Source organism: Microtus ochrogaster, unplaced genomic scaffold, assembly GCF_000317375.1.
Source record: "Microtus ochrogaster isolate Prairie Vole_2 unplaced genomic scaffold, MicOch1.0 UNK48, whole genome shotgun sequence".
In the NCBI taxonomy this organism is placed as follows: domain Eukaryota; kingdom Metazoa; phylum Chordata; class Mammalia; order Rodentia; family Cricetidae; genus Microtus; species Microtus ochrogaster.
In genome coordinates, this window is record NW_004949146.1 from 1,613,697 (window position 1) to 1,626,348 (window position 12,652).

The 12,652-nt window shown below is 43.8% G+C and overlaps 1 protein-coding gene across 1 annotated transcript in view; it reads left to right on the top strand.

Moving 5' to 3' along the window:
* The window catches only part of Efcab3 (EF-hand calcium binding domain 3), a 55,715-nt gene extending 47,144 nt beyond the window's left edge, over positions 1-8,571 (top strand). The window contains exons 24-25 of the mRNA XM_026777187.1: positions 5,716-5,838; positions 8,153-8,571. Coding sequence (XP_026632988.1) covers positions 5,716-5,838; positions 8,153-8,479 — 450 coding nt within the window. The 3' untranslated portion in view covers positions 8,480-8,571. The remainder of the gene's footprint in view (positions 1-5,715; positions 5,839-8,152) is intronic.
* The last annotated feature ends 4,081 nt before the right edge of the window (positions 8,572-12,652 follow it).

Below are 12,652 nucleotides of genomic sequence, written 5' to 3' on the forward strand. Positions count from 1 at the left end.
ATATATATATATATATATATATCTTAATAACATACCAACCAGTACCCTGTCCCCCTCCCTAATTTTTTCATAACATATATTGGTATCTATTTTTATACCTCAGATATCATATTTACATTTATTGTATATAAAGAAAGATATATTACATTATCATTTATGCATACATCATATGTGCATTTATAAATAGGATAATGTACCATATTTAATGTTGATCTATATTAATATATAATGTGTGTATAGCTGTGGAGATGACTCAGTGAGCCAAGGGCCGCACAAGCATGAGGACCTGAGTCCAGACCCCTACACCCATGTGAAAGATGTCCTGGGGCACATTCCTACAACCACGTGCTGAGACAAGCAGACCCTGGGACCAGCCTGTCTAGCTGAAAACTCTAGTGAGAGAGCCTGTCTTAAAACACACAGTGATATCCAAAAATGTCCTCAAAAGCAAGCAAAATGCCCATGCTTCAAAAAGCAAGACAACAAGACAGATCTTTACAAGTTCAAGACCAATCTGGTCTACCTAGTGAGACCCTCTCTTTCTCAAGAGAGAACTTAAAGCCCTAACACCAAGCTTATAAAATGACAGAGAGACAGGAAGGTCACATGGAGGTGCTTAGACCTGACGGCTAGGGACAGGGTTTAGCCTGACAATTCAGGGTGAGATGTGGATGCCTAGAACTAAATCTAAAATAATAAGATTTAGATTTAATTTTAAATTTAAAACCTCTGGAAAAAATCAGAATCTGTGAGAGGAAAGGTACTGCTTGGTACAAGGCTCAAGTTCACCTGCTGGGAGCCCTCAGTAGAGAAGAAGGTCTCCCTTGGGAATGTGAAACCTGAGATTTGAGAAAACCTGGGTACGCAGCTGGGACTCACAGTTCCCATACTGGGTACAGTCTCCAAACTGTGCACTTACCCTAAATATCAGTTTCAAGCTTAGAAAAATCTACAGGACACAAATATAAACATACCCAAATCCTGAGCCACTCATTTCACACCATAAAAACAAAACAAAACCCCTTTGAGAGCTGGCAAGACCGCCTCTCAAACTTGCACAAACTTGCCACCCTGAGCTTGGTTCCCAGAACCCATGTAAAGATGGAGAGAACTAACAATATAGAGTCCTCTGCCTCTACATGAGTGCCAGGCACAGACACACAGACATACAGATGTTGGTGGAAGTTTATGTCCCATCCACCAGCTCCTGATACAGAGACTTAATATTAATTACAAATGCTCAGCCTATAGCTCAGGCTTATTACTGACTAGCTCTTACAATTTAACACATTTCTATTCATCTATGTACTGCCCTGAGGCCCGTGGCTTTTACCTCTATCCCATTTTGTGTGTCTGACTTGTTCTTCCTCAGACTCTACTCTTCCTCCTCCCATCATTCTTATTTAGCTTTTTCTCCTAACTTTATCCTGTTCAGCTTGTTTATTAAACCAATCATAGCGACATATATTCACACAGTGTACAGAAGGATTATTCCACAACATACAGACATCACACAATCAGTCAATTAATATTTTTTTTTTTATTTTTGAGACAGGGTTTCTCCATAGCTTTTGGTTCCTGTCCTGTAACTAGCTCTTGTAGACCAGGCTGGCCTCGAACTCACAGAGATCCGCCTGCCTCTGCCTCCCGAGTGCTGGGATTAAAGGCGTGCGCCATCACTGCCCAGCCAGTCAATTAATATTAATTAATGTAGAGAGATCCCAGAACAGACTATATAAAGAATACAGGGAGACTTTTGGCCTGTATTCAGAAAAGACTCACACAGGAAAAAAAGATTGGGTTGAAGGATGGAGGGGGAAAAGGGATGGCAAAATCTCAAAATGGGGGGAAGAGTTAAGAAAATTCATACTAAATAGCTTTAAAGAGACCAGATCAGTACTGACGGAGTTTGGAGTCTGACTTTTTAGCAGCCACTGGAATGGGTTGGTTGGTTGATTTGTTTGTTGTGTTTTTATTTTTTATTATTTTTTTTACTTTTTTATTATTTTTAAAAAGGAAATAAACTGTCTTTTTTCATTTTACACACCAATCCCAGCTCCCACTCCCTCCCATCCTCCTATTTCCTCTACCTACCCCTCATGCTCCCCCATCCACTCTACAGAGAGGGTAAGACACAATGCTTTGGGGAAGGTCCAATGCCATTCCTACTATATTCAGACTGAGAAAGGTATTCATCCAAAGAGAATAGGTTCCCAAAAAGCCAGTACAAGCAGTAGAGATAAATCCTGGTGTCACTGCCAGTGGCCTCACAATCCATCCCAGCCACACAACTATCACCCACATTCAGAGGAACTAGCTTGGACTTACGCAGTTTCCTTCCCTGTCCGGCTGGAGTTGGTGAGCTCCCATTAGCTCAGGTAAACTGTTTCAGTAGGTGAACCCATCATGGTCTTGACCTCTTTGCTCATGTTCTCACTCCTCCCACTCTTCAGCTGGATTTTGGAAGCTCAGTCCAGTGCTCCGATGCAGTCTCTGCCTCTGTTTCCATCAGTTGCTGGATGAAGGTTCTATGGTAACATTTAAGATATTCATCAGTCTGACTACAGGGCAAGGCCAGTTCAGGCACCCTGGCCTCTATTGCTTAGGGTCTTAACTGGGGTCATCCTTGTGGATTCCTGGGAATTTCTCTAGTGTCAGGTTTCTTGCTAGCCCCATAATGGCTCCCTCCATCAAAATATCTCTTTCCTTGTTCTCATCTCTGTTTTTTCTCCATCTCAACTATCCTGTTTCTTCAAGTTCTTCTCCCCTCTCTCATCTTCCCCTTCCACCCTCCCTACTCCCCCCACCCCCATGCTCCCAATTTTGTCAGGTGATCTTGTCTATTTCCCCTTTCCAGCTGGATCTATGTATGTTTTTCTTAGGGTTCACCTTGCTACTTAGCTTCTCCAGGATCATGAACCTGGAGTAAAGTAAAGGTTCACTATCCCTTATTTTACAACTAGTATCCAGTTATGAGTGAGTATATACCATGTTCATTTTTCTAGGTCTGGGTTACCTCACTCAGGATTTTTTTTTCTAGTTCCATCCATTTGCATGCAAATTTCAAGATGTCATTGTTTTTTACCACTGAGTAGTACTCCATTATGTAAATGTGCCACATTTTCTTTATCCATTCTTCAGTTGACCAGCATCTAGGTTGTTTCCAGGTCCTGGCTATTACAAACAATGCTTCATACTGCTATGAACATAGTTGAACAAATGTCCTTATATTATGATTGAGCATCTTTTGGGCATATGCCCAAGAGTGGTATTGCTGAGTCCTGAGCTAGGTTGATTCCCAATTTTCTGAGAAACCGCCATACTGATTTCCAAACTAGTTTTACAAGTTTGCACTCCCACCAACAATGCAGAAGTGTTCCTTTTAGCCCACATCCTCTCTACCATAAGTTGTCATCAGTGTTTTTGATCTTGGCCATTCTGACAGGTGGACGGAATCTCAGAGTTGTTTTGATTTGCATTTCTCTGATGGCTAAGGATGTTGAACATTACCTTAAGTGTCTTTTGGCCATTTGAGATTCTTCTGTTGAGAATTCTCTGTTTAGTTCCATTTTTTAAATTGGGTTATTTGGAATTTTGATGTATAATTTCTTGAGTTCTTTATATATTTGGATATATATTTTTTCTGTTGTGGGGTTGGTGAAGATCTTTTCCCATTCGGTAGGCTGCCTTTCTGTCTTATTGACTATGTCCTTTGCTTTACAGAAGCTTCTCAGTTTCAGGAGGTCCCATTTATTTATTTATTGTTCTCAGCATCTGTGCTACAGGGGTTATATTTAGGAAGTGGTCTCCTGTGCCAGTGCGTTGAAGGCTACTTCCTGTTTTCTCTTCTATCAGGTTCAGTGTGGTTGGATTTATATTGAAGTCTTTAATCCTTTTAGACTTGAATTTTGTGCATGGGGATAGATAGTTGAAGATGCTTTCTTTTTTTCCATTGTATAATTTTAACTTCTTTGTCAAAAATCAGATGTTTTTATGTGTGTAGATTAATATCTGGGTCTTTGATTCAATTCCATTGGTCAATCTCTCTGTTTTTATGCCAATACCAAACTGTTTTCTTTTTATTGTTATTGTTATTATTTTACTACTTTAAAAAAATACCAATCCAAATTCCCACTCCCTTCCCTCCTCCCACTCCCTCCACATACCTTACCGTCCACCCCTCCAATTCTAAGAGAGGGCAAGGCACACTGCCCTGTGGAAAGTCCAAGGCCCTCCCTACTACATCTAGGTTGAGCAAGGTATACTGCATGTCTATAATAGAATTTCATGTCAGGGATGGTGATACCTCTGGAAGTTCCTTTATTGTACTGGATTGTTTTGGCTATCCTAGGTTTTTTGTTTTTCCATATAAAGTTGATTGTTCTTCTTTCAAAGGTCTGTGAAAAATTGTATTGGGATTTTGATGGGTATTGCATTGAATCTATAGATTTCTTTTGGCAGGATTGCCATTTTTATTATGTTGATCCTACCTATCCAAGAGCATAGGAGATCTTTCCATTTTCTGGTATCTTCTTCAGTTTCTTTCTTCAAAGGCTTAAAGTTCTTGTCGAATAGGTCTTTCACTTCTTTGACTTCTTTGGTTAGTGCTACCCCAAGATATTTTATGTTATTTGTGGCTAATGTAAAGGGTGCTGTTTCTCTGATTTCTTTCTCAGCTTCTTTATCATTTGTATATAGGAGGGCTACTGATTTTTTTTTGAGTTGATCTTGTATCCTGCCACATCACTGAAGGTATTTTCCGCTGTAGGAGTTCCCTAGTAGAGTTTTGGGGGTTACTTATGTATACTATCATATCATCTGCAAATAACAAAAGTGCCACTTGGAGTGTTAACAGTGAAGGAAGAGCTGAAGAGACAGGAATGCCAAGTAGCAGTGAGTCTGGAGATGAGGCAATAAGCGTGTCCAAGCAAGCAGTATGCTTACCAGACTTCCACGAGCATTGTTCAACAGCCCAGCAACCAGAGGAACAAATGCTGCTTCCTTCAGGAAGTCTGGAAACAAGAAAGGCTGCACTCTTTGGAGGGCACCTTGCTCAAATAGCATGGGAATTCTAGGTCAGGATGGAGTTGGCTTCTCTCCACCCCCCTCACCCACTCCTCCCATCAGTGTTTGTTTTATGAGCAGATTTCTTTGTTATTATTACAGTGGATTTACTAAATACCTGTGGACACATGCACCCTGCTGGGTGCTCCAGAGCAGCCAACAGTTTAGCGACAACCTTACAAATCATATACAAATCCTCTTGTAACAAATTTCTGACCAAGTGGTGGTGGCGCACGCCTTTAATCCCAGCTCTAGAGAGGCAGAGGCAGACGGATCACCATGAGTTCCAGCCCTGTCTGGTCTACAGAGCGAGTTCCAGGCCAGGACAGCGAGCATGGTTACACAGAAAAACTCTGTCTTGAGAAACTAGAAAAAAAAAATCTTGATTTGTTTTTGTGAAACACTCACACTGTAGCCCAGGCTAGCCTGGAACTCTTTTCAGTTTTCTGTAGTTTCCCAAGGACTGGCATTACAAGTATGAACCATTATGCCCAACTTCATACTAATACTTTCCCCCTCATTATTACGTCTTTTTATAATTAATGTCTAAAGTTAGCATACCAAGTAATGGGTTTCCTATGGCATTTTTCACGCGTCTTTGTTATCTAATTCAAGCTAAAATGTTTCACTGATCTTTTTGCACATATAAAGGCCGCAGCTGTGAAGCCCGTCAGGTCCGCCTCAGGCTATTCAGATGACATCCTAGCCATCGACCACCTCTTCAAGAAGAAGCAGCACTGGACCGTGTCCGATGCAGCAACCCTCAAACAGCACGTGAGTATCAGGTGCCGCCCCAGACTGCGCTGTCAAAGGTGTTTCCTGCTGGGAAGACTCGGCCTCCAGAAATAAATGAAAACCTCCCCTTTATGGTACAAGATGAGCTGAGCCACTCCTGGAACTCCTGGGAGCCAGCGTTCTTTGAGGGGTTCAGGAAAGAGGAGAGGAGAGGACACAGATTGCAAGGGCTGAAGGTGTGATTGCTACAAGGGAATGAAAGCATCCAGAACATGCTTAGTAGCGTCCAATGCAGACGCAGGGAGTGGTGTGGAGTAAATACATTCAGTCCTTCTCTGTGGAGTTGTTAGCTGCTAACCAGGTGGAAGGGTGCATTCTGGAGCCTCTCTGCCTATGCCTTAACGTGTGTGTGCCAGCGTGTGAGCATGCCTGTGCCGGAGATCAGCCTCAGCTGTTCTATTCCTTGGGTATCTTTGGCTTTTTTTTTTTCTTTTTTTGACAATCGTCATGCTCCAATGCCCCTCCCCCCAGGTTTCTACCCACACAGTCTATCTTCCCACAGCGCCCACTCATGCCCTCATTCATCCACATTCTACCCTGTGTATCCATGAGTTCTGAGATTCGGAGACACCGCAGAGAGCACAGCTCCTACCCTGAGAAAGCTTGGGGTGAGGGTAAGGTCGCAGAGAAGGAAGGGTTCAGTGGCAGTGCGCTGGGATGTGTGGAACTTCAGAACACAAAGCCGTGACCAGCTGACTCCTGTCTCTCCACTAATACATCAACACACAAACAAATGGAGGCTGCCTGTGGCCAGAGACCTCCAGCACCAACACCAGCTGCTCCCTAGGCCAAGAAGCTCGAGAAGATCCTGAGTTTAGCCTCCCTATAACTCAGCCATAAGAGAACAGCAAGGATCTCTGTGTCAGAGGAAAGACGCTAGGGTGACCAGGCGGGCTGCTTCCATCTACCTTCTTTGTTTAGCAGTAGCCACCTATGCACTAATAACTAATTTGCCTGAGCCTAGACTTCTTTCTTTTACACTGACCTTACCTCAGTCACCATCTGACAAACCTCCCCTACCCCCCGGGATGCTAGGTCTCATAACACATCACGCTCAACATGCCCCATGCTCACCCATACCTCCCACATCAGCCTGGCTCTCCCCTGAGGGTGCTGGATCTCAGCTGTTGATGCCACCATCTCCTCAGTCACTGAAGTCAGAAGCCAAGGGGCACTCTTAACATTGTTTGTTTGGTTTGGTTTTTTCTTATTCCTTACCTCCACCAATCACCAAATCTACTCCAACTCATTCTGGGGTGTTTTCCAAGTCTGTTCCCTTCTCTCTACCCCTATTCTCTCTTCTGTAAGACTTGCCTGGACAACAGGCTCTAATCTGGAATCCTCAGTTCTGCAGCTTTCCCTGCCCTCAACCACTTTCCACACAGCCACTAACGATCGAACATGAAGATGCAAACATGCCCTTGTCCTGCTTAGAGGTAAATGCTTGAGCCGAAGGTAGACCTCAGTGGTAGCACTCCTGCCTAGCACGGACAAAGCCCTAGGTTTCACTGCCAGTTCTGGGAGCTAGGAAGGATGCGTGCAGGACATTCTTCCAGGTAGTATCCCAGGGATGAAAGCAAGAGAATTACAATGGAAGAGCAGCCTGTGCTACGTAGGAAGTCCCAGGCCAGCCTGGCCTACTGAGACCTCTCCTCCAATAGTGGTAGAATCTTCTGCTCCATACTGAGGGGCTCATCTCACTTCCCTCAGAAACAGCCCCCACCCCATGAAGGGCTCTGCTCCCTCCTCTAACCGTCTCTGCTCTGACTTTCACCCCGACACTCTGCCAACACCACAGTTGTCCAGCTCTCCTACCAAGTCCAGGGGGCTTATTGTCTTCCAGCATTTGTTGATGTGGCCTCTTCATCCTGGGACTTCTTCCCATCACCTCTCGATGCCTCAATCTTAAAACCCTTAAGGATTTGCTCAGCTCAGCATCTTCTCCCAGCTGACTCTCCCTGTCTTAGGCTGAATCTGGTACTTAAATCACCTAAGTTAACCCCATGCTTCTTTCCTGGGAACTCACTTTGTAGACCAGGCTGGCATCAAATTCACAGAGATCAGCCTGCCTCTGCCTCCTGAGTGCTGGAATTAAAGGTGTGTGCCACCACTACCTGGCTTTCAAGTGACACATTTTGATTCCCACCAACTCGTAGCTCCTAAGTCCCATGCTGCCCCATCTGTAGTCTCTGATTTTTACATGGATGACTCTCAAGCCACCAATAACTATGGTTTATAAATCAAAGATAGTTAAAGTAACTCCGCTCAGTTTATGTCTACCCTCTCGATGCAGGTAAAGAGAGCCACAGATGCCTATAACTTAGGAATTGCCCTCGAGCACCGGAAAGAAATGCTGAATCTTTGGAGAAAGATCCGAGGGGATTTGATTGGGATTGAGACCAACAACGAGTCCTTCTACAACACCTTCTCCACATACACATGGTCCTGGAACGTCTGCCAGGAGCTGCTTACCGCTAAGGACTTGCGGCTGCATGACAGCTACATGAACAAAAACTCCTCCAGCAATTCTGGGTTGTCTTCCCCATCAGACCTCAGCGAGTATGACCTGGAGACAGGACGGAAAAGGAAACGGAAAGGTTTCAGAGGGTTTCGGCAATGAAATGTCTACATTTTCTAAACAACGCTTAGAAAACTGCTTTCCAAACTTATCAAAATTATGGTTTCTTGCTTTTATCGACTACATTCTTAGCAGGGTGGAAATTTTGACATCTTTTGGATTCTGGCCAGTAAAAACCTTTAAATCATAGGATGGCTTCTCTCCCCATGGTTTCTCTGCCCCAAATCTTTGCTACTTAAAAGTAGTTACTCTAGCCGGGCCGTGGTGGCGCACGCCTTTAATCCCAGCACTCGGGAGGCAGAGGCAGGCGGATCTCTGTGAGTTCTGAGTTCGAGGCCAGCCTGGTCTACAAAGGGAGTTCCAGGACAGGCTCCAAAGCCACAGAGAAACCCTGTCTTGAAAAACAAACAAACAAAAAAAAAAAAAGTAGTTACTCTATTATTAGAGCCAGTTGCCCTCTGCTACTCCCACTCAGCTCAAAACAGCCAAGACAGCATCAGGAAGGGGGAAAAGGTGGCCTGGGTTCCTAAGGGCCCTCCATGCAATAAGCATCTGAGTTTGGGGTGACTGTAAAGGAAATGGGGTTTTTGAATGTTTGTGAAAGACTCCAGATTCAGAGGACAGCAACTGTGGGGTATAGAACCAGCACACCCTCTGCCCCCAACGAAAGAACCCCGTGACATTTAGGAATATTCCTAAGGCACACCTTTCACTTGGATTGCTCCTGCAAATAACTGAGTTCATACATTACATTAAAGATGCACATAGCTGGGCAGTGGTGGCGCATGCCTTTAATCCCAGGAGGCAGGGGCAGTTGGATCTCTTGAGTTCAAGGCCAGCCTGATCTGCAGAGTGAGTTCCAGGACAGTCAAGGCTACAGAGAGAAACCCTGTCTCAAGAAAAAAAAAAAAAAAAAAAAGCAAACACATAACTATATTGCAAATTTGTGGCGGTATCATGATATTTTGTATTGTGCATGTGTGTGAGCTGTACGTACACGTGTGTGAGTTGACCGGGTAGGGTTAAGCACGCTGGTGTGTGCAGAGCCTAGAGGGGGATGTCAAGGCATCTTCTGAAATCCACTTCTCCATTTTGCTTTCTGAGTCAGGGTCTCTCACTGAGCCTGGAGCTCAACATTTCTGCTAGACTCCAGAATCTGCCTGTTGCTATCTCTGCCTCAAATGTCTGCGTGATGCCAAGGCTTGGAAGTCAGGTCCTCATGGTTAACAGCACTGGATGTTCTTCAGAGGACCTGGGTTCAATTCCCAGCACCTACATGGCAGCTCACAACTGTCTTTAACTCCCAAGATATGACACCCTCATACAGATATACATGCAGGCAAAACACCAATGCACATAAAATAAAAATTAAAAGATTATTAAAAATATTTGTGTATCCTTATTCTTCATGGTTCCATTTTTGTAGTTATTCCAGCATTCTGTGGGTTTTGACAGTTTATCCAAGGGAGGCACATAACTTTGGGATTCTGCAAACACTAAATCTGCATTAACCTTTTGATTTATTATCAGGATGGCAAAAATGTTTTATTTGCTCTGCAGATTCTCCCTCCCCCCCTGGGGTGAGAGCTACCCTCAGGCTTGATAAATAGGCAACGACAGCCTTGGATTTCCTGATCCTCTTGTCTTCAATTCCTGAATGCCTGGAGTGTGGAGATTACAAGCGTACTCCACCATGCCTGGTTTATGTGGCGTTAGGTATTAAAACCAGGGTGTCATGCATGCTGAGCAAGCGCCATCTGAAATCTTGTTCATTCATATTGATCCTTTTTCCCTCCCCCTGCCCCCTGTCCCTCTGTAGCCCTGGCTGACCTGGAACTAACTCTCTTGATCACACTAAAGAATTTGCAGCAGTCCTCATGTATCTGACCCCCAAGAACTTGTGGCCCCTTTATTAACTATGACTGTGGTGCCTACTGACTTGTCAGGGTCAGTGCTGGCCTCTAGGCTCCCTCAGTCCCTGCTCTCAAGCCCCCTTTTTTCTCCTTCCCATTTAACTCTGAAACTCCCCTTGTCAGTTTGGAATAAACGTTTCCCTTTTCACCCATGAAACAGCTCCTTTGGTTTCTTTACCGAGCCTATTTTCATTCAGTGTACTGTAAAAGGATTGGTAAAGTTACTGGCCTCTCTATGGACTGTATCTATGATTAAAAGTTTTATTTTGACACTAGAAGTAATTCAAATAAAAAAGGGGGGGTTAAGACTGGGTTTCTCTGTGTAACCCAGGCTGTTCTGGAATGTGCTCTATAAAACAGGCTGGTCTTAAACTCAGAGATCTTCCTGCATCTGCCTCCCAAGATCTGGAATTAAAAGTGTATGCACCATTGCCTGGCCAAAATCATTATTTTTAAATTAAATCTAACAGGGATGTAGCATAAAATCCTAATCTTATGAAAGCTCCTAACTGAATTGTTAAGACTAATTATGAAATACAAACTAATGGTTAGTCACGTTATAAATGATCAAATTCTTCAATGTCTTCAGAACTATACTTGTAGTCATGATAAGTATTAAGGTAATTACAAAATAAGCCTTACTTAGTCCCATGTATATGTTTTCAAATTAAGTCTAAAACAAGTAGAAACAAAGTTGATCTATTAGATATACCTAATAGAGTTCCTCAAATACTTCAGAGATCTGCAGAATATAGCATTTAAAATGTTTAAGTTTTCCATAATAGAACTGCCCCCTCCTAGTGGAAACCCTTAAGGTATTCAAAAAAGATAGCTAGGGCACAAGAACTCCACATGGATTGTCGTAATGCTAACCACTGGGCAAAACTGCCCCATACCTTGCCTGCTGCCAGGGCTCTGCTTGTGGATACTTTTGGGTGGATTGTCTTACTTTGCCTGGTCAAAGTAAGGTCAGTCCTCCAAGTTATGCTGCTGCTGGATCCTAACAGCTTCCTTGGGGAAGGGGGTGAGAAGTCACGGCATCAGTGACATAGATATCAGAAGTCAAGTGAAAGGGAAACACCAGTCTTGTTTATTTAGCAATAGGAGGAACCTTATATACCCTCCAAGCACCCAGGTGTTCCAATCTGTTGACATGGCGTGGTGATGGAGGAGTTAATTTCATTGGTTAATAAAGAAACTGCCTTGGCCCATTTGATAGGCCAGCCCTTGGTGGGTGGAGTAGACAGAACAGAATTCTGGGTAGAAGGAAGTGAGGTCAGATGCCATGGAGTCAGACATAATGAAGCTCCGACCCAAGATGGACATACGCTAGAATCTTCTCGGTAAGCCATCACCTCATGGTGATACACAGATTATTAGAAATGGGTCAGTCAAGATATGAGAGTTAGCCAAGAAGAGGCTAGATATAATGGGCTAGGCAGTGTTTAAAAGAATACAATTTGTGTGTTGTTATTTTGGGGCATAAGCTAGCCAGGTGGCCAGGAGCCGGGCAGCAGGAACGCAGCCCACAGCTCCTTCTACAGAATGGTAACCCCTTATTGGCTAGACATGATCAGGACCTCTAACTGCACCGGGCAGACTCCAGGTTGGCTCACCTCTTGGCCTGGTCGGCCTTAACTTCCTACATTACTCCACTAAACAGAAAAATCTCAGACCTGGGTCTAGCAGCCAAAGGCCTATGCTGCTCTGTATGACAGCTAAAAATCTACAACTACTGTACCCAGTGAAACTATGGAGATAAGCAAAGCCTCAGGAAACCTGTCTAAGCAATAGGTCTCTGTCATAGATCATTTAGTTTATATCACTAATAGGTTTCCTGCACTGCCCCCCATAATAAATTTCTCCACTGACTCAGTAAGCCAGATAAAGCAAATTGAAAAAGTATAACAACAGGTATATTAAGGACAAAGTAACTTCCAGGTGGGTTCACTGGTCTCTAAAATGGAAGCCAGAGAAGTCACAAGCCTGAGCTAAATCAGAGAAGTTTTATAGATTTTAGGTGAGTGTTGATGACCTGTCTGCCACAAGCTGGGTTTGTACCCAAGTAAGATCAAAAGCTGAGAGATTATATGAGGACTTGAGCAGCTGCTGGGATCAAAGGGGAAATTTTCAGTGGCTGCCACGAATGTGGAACTAGGTTTTTGGCATCTTTCCTTTGTTCAGAGACCTCTGAGTGGGCAGGGTTTGGGGAGAGAGAGAGGGGGAGAGAGAGAGAGAGAGAGAGAGAGAGAGAGAGAGAGAGAGAGAGAGAGAAATAGGGCATGAATCTTACTAGAAATTC